The sequence below is a fragment of the Punica granatum genome, chromosome 5 (genome assembly GCF_007655135.1).
Source record: "Punica granatum isolate Tunisia-2019 chromosome 5, ASM765513v2, whole genome shotgun sequence".
In the NCBI taxonomy this organism is placed as follows: Eukaryota; Viridiplantae; Streptophyta; class Magnoliopsida; order Myrtales; family Lythraceae; genus Punica; species Punica granatum.
The window spans coordinates 28,352,929-28,374,486 of NC_045131.1; the positions used below are offsets into that span (position 1 = coordinate 28,352,929).

Consider the following 21,558-nt stretch of genomic DNA (forward strand, 5'->3'; position numbering starts at 1 on the left):
CATTTCCTTTTTTTCACCCAATCCAACACATGTCGTGTTAACGTATTCGGATAAATGAGTTAATTGGATAAACATGTCGTGTTAATGTATCCGGGTAACTGAGTTGATCGGATAAACAAGTTGTGTTAACCTGTCCTAATAACGTTTATAATCGTGTCGTATATACGTGTACCTATTATGATACGTTTCGATAAACGAGTTTAAACGTGTCTAAACGGGTTAACACGGATATAAACGTGTCGTGTATGGGTTTCCAAAACCTAACTCGTTTAATAATCGTGTCGTGTACGGATTATGACTTCGATGACACGAACCCGTTTAGATACGACACGTATAAACACGACACGACACGAATTACCACCCCTAGTTGCAATCCAGAGCAGACATCTTATATCTTATATGCTATTGAGGGAAATTTTCATTTTGTAACCCCACAATTTTTAAAAGTTAAACTCTATTATATGCACAAACTACAAAAGATCTCTCCTACATTTAAGGAAAATCTCAAAAAAAATAAATTAAAACGCAGTATTCTATTATCTTAAAATTTTGTTTTTTTTAAAAAAAGCAAATATTAAAAGGATTTTAAAAATTGGGACAATTTTAGTTTGTGCAAAGGTGCGGGAGCAATCTTGTACAAGCGAGTTTCTTTTAAAGCCAGATCTATCTTATTCTAATAATAAGTAAAGGATGTAATATTTTTTTCATTTTTAATCTTATATAAATATATTGCATTCCTTTCCTTTGAGGTTTTCTTGAATGGCTGGAGAACGGTGAACTTATGATCAAAATTGATACTCCATCCTGGTTTGACCGAGTTGACTAACGGAACTTTCAATAGAACTAACAGAAAAGTTAACGTTAACTTTCTTTCATACCATGATAAAATGAAAATAATAATAAAATAAAACTATAGAATATTTTTTTGAAGTTATGATTCTTTAGGTAAATATAATCTAATAAGATGCAGTTATTTGTCTATCATTTTTTTTAATATTTCTAATATTTCTTTAAACATAGAATATCACATCTTCTCAATAATAATTTTTTTTGCAAAATTAAAATTTTAAATAATGATGAAAATTTAAAACTCAAAATATCGTAAAAATTTCATTTAGTGATCGGAATACTCTAAGACCATCAAGTCGAGTGCACCTCTACTCTACCTCATATAAACTAGTCATGAGCCCGCTCATTGCGTGGAGTAGAAAATGATCTGATTTTCCTTTTTGCCAATTTTATTATATAATATATGTGTTTTAGACTGATAAAAATTATAGTTTACAATCAATAAAAATATACTATAAAATAAGGTAAGAAAAATTTATATTAAAGAAGATAAAAATAATAGTCTTTAATTTATATTAAAGAAGAAAAATGATACTCATTTATCTATTTTCATCTTCAAGAACACCGCTCACGAGCTTTGAAAATGAGAAATCAATGATACGAGATTAAGTCTAAAAGGACCTAAGAACCCAAAAATCGAGGACAAAAAGCGAAGGAACGAAGCTGCCGTGGATTGGAAGTACAATAAGATGGCCCATGCCATGGCACAGCACCCCCAGGAGCTCTCATAAAGCAAGTGCCGCAACACTCCACCGTGGCACAGCGTGCTTTTAACTGCACAAGTTTATCAACAAATTTGCATCCAATAAGATGATATAGCAACAATTTGTTACTAAATTTATCGCCAGACAATTATAATTGCCTTCATATATTTTTTTTCAAAAGTAAATTATCTCAATTACATTCTCTCTCATATATCTTGTGTCTCGAACCCGACTCAAATCTTTAACTTTTAACAGAATATTTTTAGTCTCACGCCTTTTCCATTTCACCACCAATGTATATTTGAATTGAATTATAAATTCAATTTATATCTCATAATAAAAAATGTCCAGACTCTATAAAATATGTAAAATTTTTATTTTTATAATTATTTAAAATTAATAAAACAATTAATATGTAAATATAATAGAAAATCAGACGTTGGGTATATATATTATTATCTGTTCTTTCCTTGGGATGGTAAATTTGAAGATTGTTTTCATATACAAAAATTTATATACATAAAAAAAACTGTATAAATACACAAAAATTGCTAGCTCACTATTTTATTTTATTTAATATTTGCATAATGTAGTTTACTCCTATAAATAAATAAAAAGATTTACGTAGATAGTAACTTGAATATTTTAAATAAATTTTCAACATTTTATCTACTACTTCATTTATTTTAAATAAAAACACAATAGGTGATAAATACACAAATTACTAGCTTACTATTTTATTTATTTAATTTTAAATAAATTTTTATATTTCTATTTTTAGATAAAAAAATTCATAAAATTTTCAATATTTTATCTACTTATTTTGTAGATAAAATCTATTAAGTTGGGTGCAACGGTATTTTACCTCTAAGATAATATATTAGGAGTAAATACAACTGGAATTAGAAAGCAATTAAAACTTTTACCATCTAAATATGGATTTATTGAAAAAATTTCTATATTCCTCTATTTATATGTTTTTAAAATTTGATTTTTTAGAGGCAAAAGACTTATTTGCTACTATTAGTTGTGTTAGATTTATCATTTATTAAATTATTAATTTTAGATGTTTTAGAGACAAATAAAATCCAGATAACCAATGTTTTTAAATCCGGCTAGGCCCGGCTGGTCAAATCAGTTAACCTGCTACTCGCTCACTTGTCCGGGCCGAGTTTTACAAAAACTCGGTTAAGGTCAAAACCAGTAAACATGTTTGGCCTATCCACCGAATGGCTCGTTTTTTTATGATTGGGTTGATTTTTTCCAGAAAAATCTTTCCTTCTCTAATTTTTGTTTGATTTACAAATTTGGATATTTACCATATTACTTTTCCAGATTAAGATATGCATTTAATATACTAGATATATAAATAAAATAATTGAATATTCAGATACCGATTCATAACTTTATTTATCGCTTGTGATATAAACTTTGTAATCTATGTACCAATAGTCACGGTGCTTATATCTTTAAATTAAAATGGAAATTGCAATGAATGACTTTATTAAGGACTATGAATTTTAAATTAAATAATTATGGAATTCCTTATAATTTATTGTAAATAAAATAAATAGTCAAATCGGTGGTTGAACCGATTGATACATGACTATGTGAAGAGTCTGGTTTGATGTCTGAGCCTGGTTTGAAAACATTGCACATAAGAGACATATATCGTATTTGTTTCAAAATAAGAATTTAAGAGGCAAATACTATAATTGCCTCTCATTATTTGTCTCCAATAGGGGTATTTCTTGTAGTGAAATGAGGGAGATAGGGCAATTGAGGAAGGAGGAGGACTGAAGGGTGGAGAGGGCCTTGCAGGTGATGAAGGAGAGGGTCACCTAGTCGGTGGATTAAATGGCGAGGCGGAGGGGGATGAGGTGGCTGAAGGGCTTGCAGGCATCACAGGTTGTATATGGCTACTGGGTGACGATGAGGAGTGTCATCCCCCAGAGGCACGCCCGTGGCCATGGCGGTGGCTGCGTGCTCGTTGACTGCCTCCTTCGACTGCCCGACAACGGGATATTCAACAGAGTAATCCCCTGTGTGAAATGTCCATTTTGTCCCCGAAGCATGTGCTTATGATGGAGAGATGCGGCGGCAAAATGAAGAAATCATTCAGGCGGAATGGGGCCTAGCATCCACGGAAGCTTCCTCTAGTTTCACAAGCAACATTAATGGCCACTTCAACAAATTTAATGGAATAATTGACGTTTTGGTTTCTACTAAAAAAGAAATTCACGTTTTGATAGATACGAGTACGGTGTGAAATTTTATGAATTTATAGGTTAAAATTAGAAAAAAAAATAGGAAATTGATAGATATAAGAATTTAGAGGAAGTATATATATTTTTGGACTATCAACCTTTTATTGACATAGAAGTTGAATTCTAAGTTAGCTGGTTGAATATATATTAGCATCTCTCTTTCGTAGCCAATAAAGCTCAAGAAAAGAGAAACATTCATTCAACAAATAAATCTGAAAAGTTAGGGGAAGAAAGAAGCCTCTCTCATTATCCAACGACGGTCAAGAATAACCAGTGGGAGGGAGCACGAGGTGTCATTATAATACGGAATCACTTCTCATTGGCCCGCTGACTATGAGTTGTCCATTCCAAATAAAAATCCACACAAAATTAATAAAACTTTGCTGGATTAAAACTAAAATTGAATCGTTGGAAGCTGCGAGCTGACATGCAACTGACTTTGACTCGACGCGCGTTTCCAACGACTCCACCAAGTTGACTCGGCTGCAAATACAAACTCTTAAGAATGCGCAAGTTTACGCTTTAAAAATGCCAAGTATAAAATATATATACATACATACATATATATATATATATATGTACATATAATTTTCAAATAAACTTAGTTTGTGTTTGTTTAATTTAAAATTAAGCATCTATGGCGGGTTGCGATAATTATTTATGATAATCTTCTCCTTAGGCTAAAGGAGCCCTAAGCTGTCCACGTCTAACAAACACCGTGGAGGTAATGTTTTCAATAAAAAATGCTACAAAATAAATGTGCCTTTTTCTCGATGACAAAATTAAATAGAAAAGAAATCTACCTTTCATTTATTTATTTATAAGCAAAAGTAGAGTCCTACCTAAAGAGCCTTCACAATTGGTCATGTAATGTTAAGTATAATATAGTACAAATAAACGGAGAAAAATTGCAGGTAAAAAAGCGACCTTCCTTTTTTGGCTGACAAGGTCAAAAAGCAGCAAAGATGTGTGTTCTAAAGAGTGAAAAACACAGCAAGATGAAAAACATAATACATGTACAAACATTAAATTAATTTCTACTTGCGTGTTAAGATCGTAAGCTCTACTTACTTTGAATATTTATGAGCTGGAGATGTGTTTTTTTTTTTTGAATAGTTATGGGCTGCATTGTGTTTCTAGCTTTGTTCATCATGAAAATTAATTCATATATATTGTGAGCTTGGATTTAGTTTGGAGTATTAAATCTCGAAATTTAAGTAACATGATTTGCAGGTTAAGGCATTCTTATGAAAGAATTTATTAGTATTTGTTTTTGTGAAGTTTGGAGCAATTCCAACTTAACTTTTATTAACGACAATCAGAATTATAAATAGGCTGTAAGCCTTTTACATGAAAGGAAAACGAATAATGAGAAATAGAAAAGTATCTACGGTTGCTATGTATGATACAACATGCCTATTATCCATTGAAGTTACCTTTAATACTCCCCCTCAAGTTGGAGCATGTGGATTACGAATGCCCAACTTGGAAAGAATAAAACGGAAGCGATCCCGTCCTAACGCCTTTGTGAAGATATCTGCTAATTGGAGTCGCGTGGGCAGATGGTCGGTAGTCACAAGTCCAGCTTTGATGTGATCACGAATAAAATGGCAGTCGATCTCAATGTGCTTCGTCCATTCATGGAAAACAGGATTAGCTGCGATATGGAGTGCAGCTTGATTATCACAAAATAATCTAGTCGGTGTAGTCATTTGTACCCCAATGGAAGAGAGAAGACTTCGTAACCAGACAATCTCGCTAACAGCTGCCGCCATTGCTCGATATTCTGCTTCAGCAGACGAACGAGAAACCGTAGTCTGTTTCTTTGTCTTCCATGAAACTGGGCATCCTCCTAGAGTGACAAAATATCCCGTTACAGAACGATGGGTCAAGGGACAACCCGCCCAGTCAGAATCACAGAAGGCTTCAAGCTCAAGAGATGTAGGCTGAAGAATGATTCCTTGACCAGGAGATTGTTTCAAGTAGCGAAGAACTCGCATAGCAGCATCCCAATGATCCTGATGAGGCTCCTGCATAAACTAAGCTAAGATGTATAGGGAATAGCTGATTTCTGGCCTTGTAATGGTCAGATAGATAAGTCTCCCAATCAACCGTCTATACTTGCCAGGATTCGATAGCAAGTCACTAGAACTCATGGAAAGTCGATGTCGTTGTTCCATAGGAAAAGGCGATGGTCGCGATGCCAACATGCCACATTCGGTCAAGATATCCAGCACATATTTCCGTTGACTGAGGAAAATTCCAGAATTCATTCTAGTGACTTCAATACCAAGAACATACTTCTGAGGCCCTAAGTCCTTAATACGGAAGCATTTATCCAGATATTCCTTAAAAGAATCACAGTGGCTAGAATTGTTCCCCACTATGATAAGATCATCGACATAAACAAGCACTCCAAGAAAATTGTTACCTTGATGGAGAGTGAAGAGGGAATGATCTGCGCCGGATTGACTGAACCCATATTCTCGAAGGGCATTAGCGAATTTCGAGAACCAATTCCTCGATGCCTGACGAAATCCATATAGAGATTTGCGAAGTCTACATACATCACCTTTCTTCGAAGCAGAGAAGCTCGGTGGTAATTCCATGTATACTTCCTCTTCTAAGTCTCCATGTAAGAAGGCATTGTTTACGTCCATTGATGAATGATCCATCCTCTTGCTATTACAACTGTCAATAGACATCGCACAGTCCCCAACTTGGCCACTGGTGCAAACGTCTCATGGAAATCAATCCCCTCAACCTGGGTGAAGCCCTTTGCAACCAGTCGTGCCTTATAGCGCTCCACACTTCCGTCCGCCCAACGCTTCACTTTAAACACCCATTTGCAACCAATAGGTCGTTTACCAGTGGGAAGTTGTTCAACCGTCCAGGTCTTATTTAATTCGAGGGCATGAATTTCTTCTGCCATTGCATTCTTCCATCTATGATCCCGAATGGCTTCCCGATAAGATGTAGGCTCTGCATCTGAGTCAATTGCAGCTAGATATGCCTTGTGATGATTAGAAATACTGGAATAATCAATAAACATCTCAATGGGGTAAGACATACCTGAGGAGTGCGAGGAAGTAGGTGAGTCAGAGGAGAGGGTCTTATGGCGAGCAGTGTGAACAATGTAGTCCTTGAAGTGTTTTGGACGACTAGAAATCTGTTCAGATCGCCGTAAAATCATCTCACCACTTTTATGGTCTTCATTTGTCTCCAAATTATCACCCCCTTTTTCTTCAGAAATGCGGCCCTCTGCATTTTGGGTCGGTCTAGAATCACTCCCCCTTACTTCCAAATCTCTACCCCTATCTGTACTTGTTTGGTCAAGTTCAGAAAATCCCATGGGTCCTCTATTTTCTTCTTCTCCTCGGCCTCGACTCATTGTCTGGGATGTTTCCAGAACCTGTTGGACTAGATTGAGCTCATCTTCATTTCTATCCCCAGCTCCGCCCAGAGATAACGGGCTCCCTTTTCCTTGTTGCCTTGATTCCTCATTTTCCGTGGCAAAAGGAAAAATTGTCTCGGAAAATTGAACATCCCAAGATACCAATATTTCCTTATTTTTCAGATAGTAAAGTCTCCATCCCTTCTTCCCATGAGGATATCCAATAAATAGACATTTGCGAGACCTAGGCCCAAACTTATCCTTGGTTCACATATGTGCATAACATAGTGACCCAAAAACCCGTAAATTCAAGTAATTAGGTGGTTCACCAAAAAGTATCTCGTGTGGACTTTTGTTGTCGAGTAAAGGCGTCGGAGTGATATTAATCAAATGGACTGCTGTCGAGACACACTCTCCCCAAAACCGTGTCGGTAATGAGGCTTGGAACATGAGTGCCCTTGCAACGTTGAGAATGTACCGATGCTTCCTTTCTACTCGACCATTCTGCTGAGGTGTATCTGTACAAGAAGTCTGATGTAGAATCCCATGCGCAGAGAAAAAGTTTTGTATCTCCCTTGACAAGAATTCCATTCCATTATCACTTCTAATAACCTTAATCGTGCGATTAAACTGATTCTTAATCAAATTGTAGAAGTCAATAGTAAAACGCCGAGCTTCAGATTTTTCTCGCAGAAGGTATACCCAGACACCACGACTAAAATCATCAACAATAGTCAATAAATAATTGGCTCCACAACTAGCCTTAACCCTGTATGGTCCCCAAAAATCACAATGAATTAACTGAAACGGATACTTAGCTTTATTCATGCTCAATTGAAAAAATGAGCGTGTCTGTTTCGCTCTAAGGCATACATCACACTCCTTATTACTCCTTTCGCCAAAATCTAAATTAATACCATGCAATTTTATCAGACGAGATGGGTGACCAAGCCTCCGGTGCCAGAGATCCCCAGATTCCTCAAGGACTGCCTGGCATGTCTGCGGTGTGATAGCCACTCGCCTCAGGTAATAGACCCCCCCTTGAAGCTCACCCACTCCAATCGTTCTCCTCGAGGTGCGGTCCTGTATAATGCATAGATCACCATAAAATGTCACGTAACAGTCCATTTCCTTCAATAATTGTGCAATGGAAATCAAATTGCAATTAAAAGTCGGCACATAAAGTACGTCCGTAATTTCCATCATGCCAGCAATTTTCACATTTCCTATTTGGGTGGCTTGTACCATGCCCCCATTAGGAATATATACCGGTGCTCCACCTTTGATTGCAATCGTTCTCGAAAAATTTTTGAGGCATCCTGTCATGTGTCTCGATGCTCCTGTGTCCAAAATCCATTCATTTTGCAATTTTATAAAATTGAACTCATTACCGACTAGCCGGTTCGGGTCTATGGTGTCATGCGAAAGCAAGGACAGCAACCGGTTAAATTGGTCATCAGGGAGGGCCTCCAACTTCTCAGCTCGTGATCCACTCCCCTGTCCGGTCTGGGCTGCATGCGCGCGATCTGGGCCGTGCTGGGTTTGCATTTTTGCCTTCGGCCCATTGCTCGGCCTGCCTTGTTTCTGTCCGGGCCCCCTTCTTGGATTTGCTTTGGATTTGTAATGCCAAGATGGGTACCCATTAAGGGCCCAGCAAGTATTTTTTGTGTGGCCCAATTTTCCACAGTGCTCGCACGAGGGCCTTTCGCCCGCTTCTCCCTGCCACCTACCAATTCTTCCTTGCCCGTGCTCTGCTTCTGCTTTGACGAAGAAGACAGCAGATTCTGGGGCCGATTCTCGAGCTCTCGTCACCGATCGTTGCCGTTCCTCATTCGCCACCATTTTGTAGACTTTATTCAAATTTGGCATCGGTTCAATGCTCAGAATCGTCGACCGAATCGTGTTGAATTCGGAGGTGAGCCCCATCAGAAACTGGAAGCACTTCTCCGTCTCCCTCTGCACTGCCATCGCGACTCCTGCCCCGCAGCTACAGCCCGGGTGCTCCAGGTAAATCTCCAATTCGTCCCACAGCAGCTTCAATTTGCCGTAGTATTCCCGAATGCTCAATCCTTCCTGCCGTAAGAGACAAATATCGGTTTTAATTTGGAAAACCCTAGATTGATTTCCCTCCGAATACCTCTCTTTTAGGTCATTCCACAAACTTCCGGCGTCCACGGCATACGTGACCGTCGCCTGAAGGCTCACATCCATGGTGTTGAACATCCACGCCAGGATTGTTGAATTGCATCTCTCCCAGCAGTCTCGGAGAGGATCGTCCACTTCCGGTGCCTCCAGACTCCCATCGACGAAGGGCAATTTGTTTCTTGCCCGTAGAGCGATCAACATCGCTCGTGACCATGTCAGGTAATTATCCCCATTGAGCACGCAGCCGATTATTTGGGCTCCTGTGCTGTCTGATGAATTGAGTCGATAAACTGGCGGGATTTCCATGCTCTTACCCGAGTCATCCCCTGCCTTTCTGTTTGCAGATGAGTTTCTGCCCAGCCTTGGACTTCTCTCACCCTCACTCACATCCGACATTCTGATGGTCAAAAAAATTTCAATTGATCCAGGAACTTTGTTTCTCTGATACCATGTGAAGTTTGGAGCAATTCCAACTTAACTTTTATTAACGACAATCAGAATTATAAATAGGCTGTAAGCCTTTTACATGAAAGGAAAACGAATAATGAGAAATAGAAAAGTATCTACGGTTGCTATGTATGATACAACATGCCTATTATCCATTGAAGTTACCCTTAATAGTTTTGTAGGGATCGTGAAAGAGCTCCTTGCTTTTGGTCTTTTGGATTGTAAGTATGAGATTCTTGGTCTTATTCTTTAGATCGTAATTACGGTTAAATTACTGTCGAGTCTTTCCATTTTTATTGATTAGGCGTAGAAAATGGAATCTTTCCTTGAGAATAGTTGTATCATTTACCTCTTTTCCTAATATTCGTCAAAACAAAGAAATCACAGGAAAGCAAAATTTTCTCTTATCATTTTTAGAATTTCAATAAGTTGATAATAGACACTCTATCTATTTTAAATTGCAATGTTTCCTTCTTTTATTCATTCTTAAATGGACTTATTTTTTTTACTTGGGAATAATTTAATTGATTGTGAATCCTTTTTGAAAAATACACTGACAATCTTGAAAATTCGATATGGTTATGAATTTTCTGATTGCTAACTTTCCTAATTTGCTATAAATTAAATTTATCTATTAGAAAAAATCATATAAGTCAGATATGTTTTACTATTATCACCAGCTCTTACTTTCTCTGTACTTATTATTATATATATATATATATATATTTTACTTTTTTATTTCTCATTATCTTGCTTCTCATTATTCCTCACTAACACTGTCTTTCTCCTTCCAATTTGACCATATCCTATCATATCTCTTTTTTCTACCAAATCAGAACTTCAACCTTTTCAGTCAATCTTTTACAATTTTCCATGGATTCAGGGGATTTGGTTGTATTTCACTCCATACCTCCATCATTCTACCAGTGTGTCTACTTTCTACTTTAGTGTTCGTTAATACAAAAATTGGTCATTTGTTTTTATTCTAAATAGAATATGAGTTAACTCCTGCACTTACCGCAATTGAATTAAGCAACACTAATTGCGTATTTACCTCTTCTTCGTTATTGGTCGGTTTATCAACAAAGAGAACTAACAGTGAGCCACAAAGCAAACATTAGCTTCGAAAGATAAATTGTCGAATATGGAATATTGCCAGTACTTTTGTGTTTTACATGTCCGTGGTCTGAAGGTTTCAACCTTTTGACTGCAAAGGAAGACTGCAAATCTTTTTTGTTTTAGTTGTCCTTTTGCGGTCGTATTTATATAGTCTAAGATACAAGAATTTGTTGATTTATTGTCTGATGCTACTGATTTTTTATATATAGTTCTATGAAAATGTAAGAAACAAGCAGCATGTAATTAGACTTGATGATTTGAAATGTAACATGATTTTTTCATCTTTGACATTGGATGATAATATATGTATATGATAATATTATAAAGCACGCTAATCTATCAATTAATATAGCATTGATTATATTAGTGCAGTCGCAGCATCACGCGGCACATCTACACTGTTATTTATAAAAAAGAGACTATGGCCAGTGATCTCACATAAGGTCTTGATATTTAAATGGTGCCTTTTTTTGGTTGGATGAAATGGTGCTTTGGAATAAACCTTATAGTAATTGACGAAATCGATTATGAGGTAGAATTCTCACAGCAGTCAAATAATTTCAAAATGAGATTGACGAGGAGACAAACTTTGAACTTCCAAGTTCGATGGGCTTTGATCAAGGTAAATATTAAGGAAGTGGTTCCGGTGCTTAGTCTACACAGGTAGCAAAATCACAGTTAGAACTCTACTTTGAGATAGCGGGAGGTGTCCTTCATGATTATGGACTCTGTTGGTACTTTACATTATAAAAAATATTAGAAATGCCCTATTGTTGATTAACTGTTATTTTCTGGGTGAATATTGATTAACTGTTGGGAAAAATATATGCCATAGCTTAACTTTTACTTTTGTGTTAATTTTATCACAACATTTTAAAATTATACTACATAGCACAATGTTTAAGATGTAATGTCAATTATGGTTCAACGTCAAATTTTTCATGAAAAGTAAACAAAAGATTGGCATGGTGCACTGGTGAATGAATAGTAGGCTGCGACTCTTGCCACAAGCGAAATAACCTATATTATGTATGTGAAGTGACGGAAATGAGATTTCGGGCATTATGGTGAGGGAGTCGGGTGGGTAAAAGGGCATCAGGGAGGGTTGGAATATGGGTTATTTCACAAGTAGCAAGAGTCTGAGCCTTATTCATCCACGAGTGCGCCATATCAATCTTCCGTTTAATTTTTAAGAATAATTTGACGTTATACCATAATTGACACTACAACTTAAACGTTGTGCTATATAGTGTAATTTTAAAAGGTTGTGATAAAATTAACATAAAAGTAAAATGATTATGCTATGGCATATATTTTTCCCTTTTAACTGTTTTGTAAGATAATATTTCTACAACTCAATTATAAAAGTTGAAAAGTCCTATCGTTTTGGTAGATTTAGAAATTCTACTTTTAGTCTTAAAGAAAATCAAATCATTCTTCACCCTTCAAGTCTCAAGAGTAAAATATATACACTCTAACAAAGGTACATATTCTCACATCTCTAGAGAAGGAGAAAAAAAAAAAACTCTCCAGCTATACTGTGATATGGAGTTAAAAAATACCGGGGTACTAGTTGTCAATTACTATGAGCGGGCCAATTAACTAGTTTAAAACTAAGTGCTAAAACTTAGGCTCCGTTTGAAATTTGGATTTGATTTTAGAATCGTGATTTTGATTTTAACTCTACCCATAACAAAACAAATTACACTCATCAAAGTCAAAATAATGGGCCTCACCCATAAATATTTACACCACTCCATTTTAATACAACTCCATAATTACAATATTCTTAAATAAATGTGGGCCCACAAGTTTGACTAAATACTCCGTAAAATTACAATCAAAGTCAAGTTAAAATCAAATCTAAATTTCAAACGTCACCTAAAGCACTTACTAGAATAAGTGTTTAAGGAAAAATTATTTGGTGGACTAAATGGGCGAGAACTGAAGTTCTTTAATAATAAATTTATTTAGGAGCTCTATATTTTGCTTATTCAATTTGACCCGATACTTTTTATATTTTATTTGTTTAATATATAAAAAAGTTAAACTTAAAAAAGTAGGACAAGATCGAGATATGATTGTATAGGGTGGGAGGGGCGGTGGGCCTCGACTTTGGCCACCACCAACTTCACTGAGGTCGCCGGTGACACTAGAGTTTGCCAAGAACCCTGCATGGGTAGTAATGATTGTGATTCGAGCCACCACCGCTAGGAGTCCCCCTCTCTCTTGAGATGGAAATCGGAGCGGTGGGGGCTCCATCGTCGGTCTACACCACCATAACTAGAGATGTGGTGGTGCAGGCCAGCGACGAAGCTCCGCTGCTCCGAAGTCGCTAGTGACCTTATCTGTCTTGTTGGGGGCTGACGATAGAGCTCCCACTGCTCCTATTTTCCTTCATCTTTCTTCTTCAAATCGAAGAGAGAAAGGAAGATCTCAGGTGGTGGTGGCCTTTATCCCAGCTACCACTACCAAACGAGGTTGGAGGCAACCCCTGAAGTGTTAAGGACCTCGTCGTAGGTGGAGGTGGCTGAGATCAAAGCCCTACCACTCAGAATTGTGAAGTTGTGCCCTTCCCAAAACCCAAAAAGAAAATGTCTGACCCAAATGACACTTACTTGTAATTAGAGAAAAGCTTAGAGGTATCGTTGCAATTGTTAACAATTGCCCCATTGACTGCGAATTCAATAAAAAAAAGAAAAAAAAAAGGAAAGAAAAAGAGAAAAAGCATTTGAATTGGAAAAAAAATGTCACAACAGGGAACAATTAAATCTAATATTAGACCGTCCACCCAAAAAAAAAACTAATATTAGACCTAAAAATTTGAGGTAGTGTAATCAACAGTGACGACCTATGCAATATTGATAAGAAAAAATGTTATCGTTCACATAAGGATATATATGGGGTTTTTACCTCATATAATCCATGATTTACGTGTTTTGTCAGATATATCATATGATTTAAAAAATGTCTAATATATCCCATGGTTTAAATTTTGCTTCAAATCTATCCCGCCGTTATATCTCCGTCAAGGTTTAACGGTCTTGCCACTGTAGCATAGTATATCCAGAATATATTTGAAAAAAAAAATCATGGAATAGATTTAGAGCCTACTAACCTTTCATTAACGGAACATATAACGCTGTGATAGATTTGGAGCAAAATATAAACCATGTGATATATTAGACACTTTTTAAAATATATGATAAATTTGACAAAACGCGTAAATTATGAGTTATAAATCCCTATATATATGTTTAATGGTTCATGAATGGTGTTGAAGATATATAGAATATAAAATTTTAGAAAAGGAAGGACAGGAAATTGAAAAGTTGTCAAAGCGTCAATTGTGGTGGAATAAGCAATATCCGAAAGCAATAATACTCCTGCTTCTGATTTTCCACGGTGAGGTGAGAGCTGCGCTGGAAAATGCAGCAGCAAAAGCACCCCCATACGTTCAAAATGAGGAGGCATATTAGGACAAAACACGGTTTGGGGAAATCAAATGTAAACCCAAACCGGTACTTAATTAAACGGTTTTTTTGTTTAATCTAATAAGTCATTTTGTTTGTGTTTATTAAATAAGATAAATTCAATTAAGTGTTGAAACCTTAATTTTAGAACTTAATTTGGATCAAACACGCACTTAGTACTTGATCAAACCCTCTGTTTTTTTTTTTTAATTTTCTTTTTCCTCCTTTGGTGGGATTTTACCCGTCTTTCTTTTGGTCAAGAATTGGGTAATTAGAAAGCGACCCACGAGAACAAAATACTTCACAAGAAATAAAGATGTGTTTTCTCTATCAAAGGAACCCATTGTATTTAAAGAAGGTGTAGTATATTAACACGCATCCTCGCTGATAACCAAGGTGGCGTTTGGTTTTGGAGTTAAAATTCTACTTCGCCCTACTTCACTCAATTTTTCCCTCAATTCAATAATATAATCATTACTTTTTTTTTAATCTTTTTTCTCATTTAATAATAAATTCTCATATATTTTTTAATCATTATTACAATCAATTTTTTAATAATAATTTTTTCAAATACTTTTACATTCACACACATATATATATATATATATATATATATATCTTTTTGACTTTTTCTCCCATTTTAATATTTATTTTTCTTAACTATTATTACAACCAAATTTTTAATAAAAAATTCCTTATGTACTACTACATATTTTGTTTGAACGCGGGTTGAATGGAGCAAAATTGAAATCATAATCCGGAACCAAACGAAGATTTCAAATAGTAGAATTATCTATGTCCCTTTATTAGATAATAAGATTTCTATTTCTTTTACTAGGCTCGTGGGCCTCCCTCGTAATCGAAAAAAAGTCATTGATCATAACACATTAAGAGTCAACAAAATGGTAATATAGCGTAACGAAGTTAAGTTTGATTTAATTTAATTTAGTTTAATTTGAGAAGATAAAAATAAAAGTAGTTGAGAAAAATTATGTGAAAAAAATTATAAAAGAGTATAAAAAAGTAATGATTGCATTGTTAAATTGAGAAAAAAATATTGAAATCGAGAGAAAATATTATTATTATTAAAAATTAATTTAAATAATAGATAAGAAAAAATATGAGAAAGAATTTGAGGAAAAAGATAAAAAAAAGATAGTGGTTGTTGAATTGAATGAAAAATAAAATTAAGTTAAGTTAAATTAATTATACTTTGTTACGGAACAAAAGAGTCAACAAGTTTATCAAAACGTCGTCGGCACAATACGGTGTTAGTGGATAGGCTTCAATTTCAAGTGTAAGAGTCGAAACCATTGGAAGAGCAGAGCACTGACAAATACGATTTCGGAAAGGGGTTCTTGGGATGTTTATGTCAAATGTATGGGCCCCACTGGTGGGAAAAAATGGGCTCTGCGTAGATATTCCATATAGTCTCCTCCATTTTCCTAATTGACCTATTCCATCACGTCCCACTCAAACATTAGAATAGTCGGTCCGTTGGTGAGTTCCGTCGATGTCATTGCTTGTCCGCATGAATTATTGTAGGGTCTTGACAGACTCCTCTTGGATTTGCCGCAAGGAGGAGGAGATGGTGCGTCGACTCCCTTCACTTCTTCTTAAATGGTCAGAATTCATTAAATTGCCGCGATGAAATCATGGATGCTTCCATACGGATGACGCTCTTCTCCCTTCACACTCTTCTTCTGCTCCTCCAACGATCCCACTGCGAAACCTTAAACACAATTACCCAGAGCATCCCACTTCGTGATGGCGACGTTTTGCTCTCTGAGAACAAAATCTTTGCGTTCGGATTCTTCAGCCCTGAGAATTCTACGCGCCGCTTCATCGGGACTTGGTACCATCAAAATATTTCTTTTCCTTGATAGTAATTATATATCCAATTTAATCTGTCCGGAGAATCTGTAACCTGACATGGTAACAGAGCATAAGCTCTGAAGGTCTCTGGTTTTGCGAACATGATGGCCATTTTTGTTCAGTCCGATCCATGATTCTAGCACGAATTCAAACTGTATAAAACCATTCACTGGGATTTGTGCTGCTTTTGTATTTCGACAGGTATAATAATGTTAGTGAGAAGACAGTTTTCTGGGTCGCCAACAGAGACAGACCAGTCAATGATACCTCCGGGGTTCTCTCGATCAACTCCAGTGGAGACCTTGTCCTCCATTGTTGCAGTAATGGAAGCTCACCCCTTTGGTCCACGAATATGTCGACAACAATTTCAGACAAAACCACCGCTGCTCAGCTACAAGACTCAGGCAACTTCATCCTGCTCCAAAGGCTCAGCAACCGTGTGCTGTGGCAGAGTTTTGATCATCCAACAGATACCCAGATGCCTTTCATGAAACTCGGGCTGGACCGGAGAACCGGCTTGTATTGGTCCCTGAATTCTTGGAAGTCCAAGGATGACCCAGGACAGGGTAACTTCACATACAGGATGGACCCGAGGGGTTACCCGCAATTATTTCTCTACCAGAACGGGGTGCCACGGTGGAGGTCAGGGCCATGGACAGGCCTCCGTTGGAGCGGCGTGCCCCAGATGACTAACCCTGACATCTTGAACGTCAGCTTTGTTAATGACCAGGAAGAGATCTCAGTTGTGCACAAGGTAAGGAACTCCTCGATCATCGCAAGGATGGTGATGGAACCATCAGGCCTTCTCCAGCAGTTTACGTGGCACGACCGCACTGGCCGGTGGATCCAGTTCTGGGCTGCCCCAGTGGAGCAGTGCGACAACTACGGGGCCTGCGGACCTTATGGCAACTGCGACCCATACAACACGAACCGCTTTTTCTGCACCTGTCTCCCTGGGTTCGAGCCCAGGTCGCCGGCAGATTGGTTCCTCAGGGACGGGTCTGGTGGATGCAAGAGGACCCCTGGAGTCTCCACGTGCAGGAGTGGTGAAGGATTCGTTAAGGTAGCCCTCGTAAAGGTCCCCGACACTTCCCGGGCTCATGCAGACATGAGCTTGAGCCTCAAAGAGTGCGCGCAGGAGTGCTTGAAGAATTGCTCCTGCACAGCCTACACAAGTGCTGATGAGAGCAATGGAGGCTCTGGGTGCTTGGCATGGTACGATGATCTGCTGGATATACGGACATTTTCAGATATTGGACAGGACTTATATGTACGAGTTGATGCAGCCGTTTTAGGTACTTCTGAGCTAACATATACTTAAAAACTTTTTGTCATCACATTATATCAATAGATTGGCAAAGATCTTTGAAACGCCCATAATCAAAGCCATTTGCTCTTATATGTCTCTATCGCATTGGCCAGCTCGTTTCACAGAGAAGAAACGATCTCCCCGGAAGTGGTTAATTGGGGCAACCGTATCTGCCGGCGTGATTCTGGTGTTGCTGATCATCTTGTTTATAGTGAAGAAAAGGCACCGTAAGTGAGTTGAATTTACTTAGCTTCCCTACATGAAAATTATCCGAGACCGATAAGCTAACTGCACTGGAACATTGCTTTATTCTGTTCATTCAATTTAACTGTGTCTCAAAATCAGGGAGAGCAAGGCCTTCTGCTTCCCTAAGTGTGGCGCATCATGGGGATGATGAGTCTCGGAGTAGGCACGTCCTGGAATATGACAGCAGAACCTCAGATTTGCCATTCTTTGATCTAAGCACCATAGCCACTGCCACGGACAATTTTTCTTTCATCAACAAGCTCGGGCAAGGTGGATTTGGTTCCGTTTATAAGGTATTTCTGTTCATCATAAAATTCTGAATTTCATTACAAATCTTTCTACCTGAACAGAATGGTGATTTTAATTTAATTTGCAGGGAGTACTTGATGATGGAAAGGAAATAGCGGTTAAGAGATTGTCGAAATCTTCGGGCCAAGGAATTGAAGAGTTTAAGAATGAGGTCACGTTGATTGCTAGGCTGCAGCACAGGAATCTTGTGAAGATACTAGGCTGCTGTATCGAAGAAGACGAGAAAATGTTGATTTATGAATACCTGCCAAATAAAAGTTTGGACTCATTTCTTTTCGGTAAATCATCTTCCTATCTAAAAGAGATGTATTTTTCTAATATATAAATCGATGACGCTCTTTGGCTACTCAATCTGTAGATGAACAGAAGAGGTCTCTTCTGGGCTGGAGAAAACGTTTTGAGATCGCTTATGGAATAGCTCGAGGGATGTTGTACTTGCACCAGGATTCAAGGTTGAGGATCATCCACCGGGATCTGAAAACGAGCAACGTGTTGCTCGATGCTTCAATGAACCCAAAGATCTCTGATTTTGGCATGGCTAGGATATGCGGAGGGGACCAGATTGAAGGAAATACTCGAAGAGTTGTAGGGACGTAGTAAGTATCTCCGATGCGTTAATGACGGAAGAAGTTCATACCCTCTCCTATATCTAAACTATCCATTTTGCTGCCACAGCGGTTACATGTCACCAGAGTACGCGATGGAGGGGTTGTTTTCGATAAAATCTGATGTTTACAGTTTCGGAGTCGTGCTGTTGGAGATCATTTCTGGGAAAAGAAATAGCAGCTTTTATCACGAGAATTCGTCTTGTAATCTCGTTGGCCATGTAAGAGAGCCATGCATGTACTGAATCACCGATCGATTGGCATTGGAACTAATTGTTAATATCAAATTGTTACAGGTTTGGGAGTTGTGGAAAGAAGGATCGTGCTTGGACATTGTCGACCCATCAATGGCCAATATGTATGACGAGGAGGTCCTAAGATGCATCCAGATCGCGCTGCTGTGCGTGCAAGAATTCGCCACGGATAGGCCGACCATGTCTGATGTTGTGTTCATGTTGGGGAACAACGTGAGGCTTTCTTCTCCGAAGCAGCCTTCTTTCGCTTCCAGGAGGAAACCAGGCAGAGCCGACACCTCCTCATCAAATGAAGGAACCAACTCAGTAAACTACTTGACCCTTACTGTTGTTGAAGCTCGTTGAGTTCAATTTTCTTCCAGGATGTGTACATGCGGGACCCCAAATTATTCTCGAAATATATCTCGAAATCCTCTAGAAAATATATCCCATTTAAAATAGAAAACAAGTTACAAGAATTCCCGCAAGAAATGGAAGTTGCTCGACTTGGGAAATCGCATCAAAACTGCCTGTTTCGCACCAACGCTGTACTTGACTGCGGTCATCCATTTTAGACCTCGGTCATCTGCACATTTTAGCCTCTTGACTCTGTGGTCCGGAGTCTACAATTCGCGACCGCAGTCACTGGCCCCGTGATTGTGGATCGACCTAAGATTTTGCTCCTCAATTTTGTTTCATCCGGTTGATCCTACCTCATTTCCTCCGGGTCCTTGAGTTGGGTCTTCGGGTTTCCAACTGAATGCAGGACACCTCAACATCTACTCTGATGTAATCTTGCAACTTTCATACTTCTATGAGAAAATCGGATTTTTTGGCAGTTTGACGCAATTCGTTTTCATATAAAGGATTTCAATGTTTTTCGACCCATTTGTTTGTGCTTGGAAGGCTGGCCGGTTGGAATTCCATGAACAAAACTGCCGTGCCCAGGTATCCCTATCAACGCGGCTCTGCCATTCATAACCTGACCCTTTTTTGACGGAATATAAGGTTAATGAGACTTTGAGATCATCATATCCGTTTGCTCTAAAAGTTCTTTTGGCTGAATGGGTAATGTTGCTCTAAAAGTTAAAATTATTAATTACATCATGATCTATTATTTATTCAACAATAATTCTACGTACACATCTCAAGTGCATAAAGGCAATGAAGTAAAAATCGAGTATTTTGGAATAGATCGAAAAGTAAAATTGAATTCTAGAATCATAAGATTTACAAATCTAATAATTAAATACCCCCTAATAATATATATATACAAATATATATATATATAAATGAAATGGAATATATGCCTTATCTTATATATTTGAACTGAAGCACCAAAATTATATATATATATATATTAGCATTTGACTTTTGCAGCCGATCGGGTTGTGCACGACCAGAGGTGAGCCTGAATTTAGGAGGCTTCATTTATTTGCTCGTGAGCTTAGCCCAAATATCCAAGCTTGATTTCAACTCAAACAAAATGGAGGCTCGGACTTGGGCTCGGGCTCATTAAGGCTCGGCTTAGTACAACAATAAAACTCAGGCTGGTATGGTTGACCCGGTGAGATAACCTCAAAACACTTAGTAATTTACTCGGTCTTTTATAGTTTTTCTATAGAAAATAATTTTTTCATATATATATATATATATATAGATTTGTGAGACCGTTCTTTATTTTCTCGATTTTTTAGCTTTGTAATTTTTCTATTTTTAAAATTTTTAAAAGATATAAATATAGTTTGTGAGACCGGTCTTTATTTTCTTGAACTTTTAAGCTTTTTTTTTAAAAAAGAATTTTCATATTTTTCAAAACATATAGAATTAGATTTATGGGATGTCTTTTTTTTTGAATTTTTTAAAATTATACATATTTTATGAGAAGGCCAAAATAAAATAAATCATGTAATAAGCTTTTCATAAAACAAATTAGATTGTATTTTCATAGATATGATGTATTATATATTAACTTTTCAAACAGTATATCAAATCATATTTTTTTATATATCTATTTTATATGTGCTATATATATATATATATTATATTCTATATGATACGTTCTAAATAATGGATATACCACACGTAAAATGTGATCAATTGGCCTCGGAAAAATATTGCAACTGTTAGAGTTCTTCAATTTTTCACACGCATGCAAGCCAGTTTATTTTAGTATGCCTATAATTAGATTTCCAAAGGTGAATTCTTCAAATTTTTACTTTTTTATCATATATAAACTTTTTTAGAATTTTTGAGTTCTTCAATTTTATGTATGTATTAACATAATATACGATGTAATATCATATGAATCGTGACAATATTGAAGATAAAAAATTATCTTGCCAATCTTAACAATATTGGATTTTTCAGGACTTATATTATGCTCTCTTCTTTTATATAATTTTTTCCCTTAGCTTATTCCTGAATTGAATTACCATTAGTATTACCATTAGTATACTGTTAGTAATTTTAAATTACTATTTAAAAAAAAAGTCTTATTAGAAATGATACAAAGTGTAAAATTTATGCTATTTAAAATAGTTAATCCTCGGAAATATCTTTTTATTATCAAGCTTATTGGTG

General features: G+C 37.0%; 1 protein-coding gene across 2 annotated transcripts; it reads left to right on the top strand.

Moving 5' to 3' along the window:
• The first annotated feature begins 15,936 nt into the window (after positions 1-15,936).
• Positions 15,937-19,810, top strand: LOC116208413 (receptor-like serine/threonine-protein kinase SD1-7). Of its 2 annotated transcripts, XM_031541829.1 has the most exons (8): positions 15,937-16,253; positions 16,475-17,568; positions 17,696-17,809; positions 17,928-18,121; positions 18,205-18,415; positions 18,496-18,733; positions 18,813-18,963; positions 19,039-19,810. In XM_031541829.1, the coding sequence occupies exons 1-8, from the start codon at positions 16,054-16,056 to the stop codon at positions 19,339-19,341; spliced, it is 2,505 nt and encodes an 834-aa protein (XP_031397689.1). In that variant the 5' UTR covers positions 15,937-16,053; the 3' UTR covers positions 19,342-19,810. The 2 variants fall into 2 exon arrangements, with proteins under 2 accessions (XP_031397689.1, XP_031397690.1); XM_031541830.1 differs by lacking the exons at positions 15,937-16,253; positions 16,475-17,568; positions 17,696-17,809 and having other exon boundaries at positions 18,179-18,415.
• Positions 19,811-21,558: the final 1,748 nt, after the last annotated feature.

Bases quoted from the DNA above. Each gene is read 5' to 3' on its own strand.
- LOC116208413 (XM_031541829.1), top strand. From the start codon at position 16,054: ATGGATGCTTCCATACGGATGACGCTCTTCTCCCTTCACACTCTTCTT. The intron at 16,254-16,474 runs GTACCATCAAAA...GTATTTCGACAG, and splicing joins CGCCGCTTCATCGGGACTTG to GTATAATAATGTTAGTGAGA. The intron at 17,569-17,695 runs GTACTTCTGAGC...CGCATTGGCCAG, and splicing joins AGTTGATGCAGCCGTTTTAG to CTCGTTTCACAGAGAAGAAA.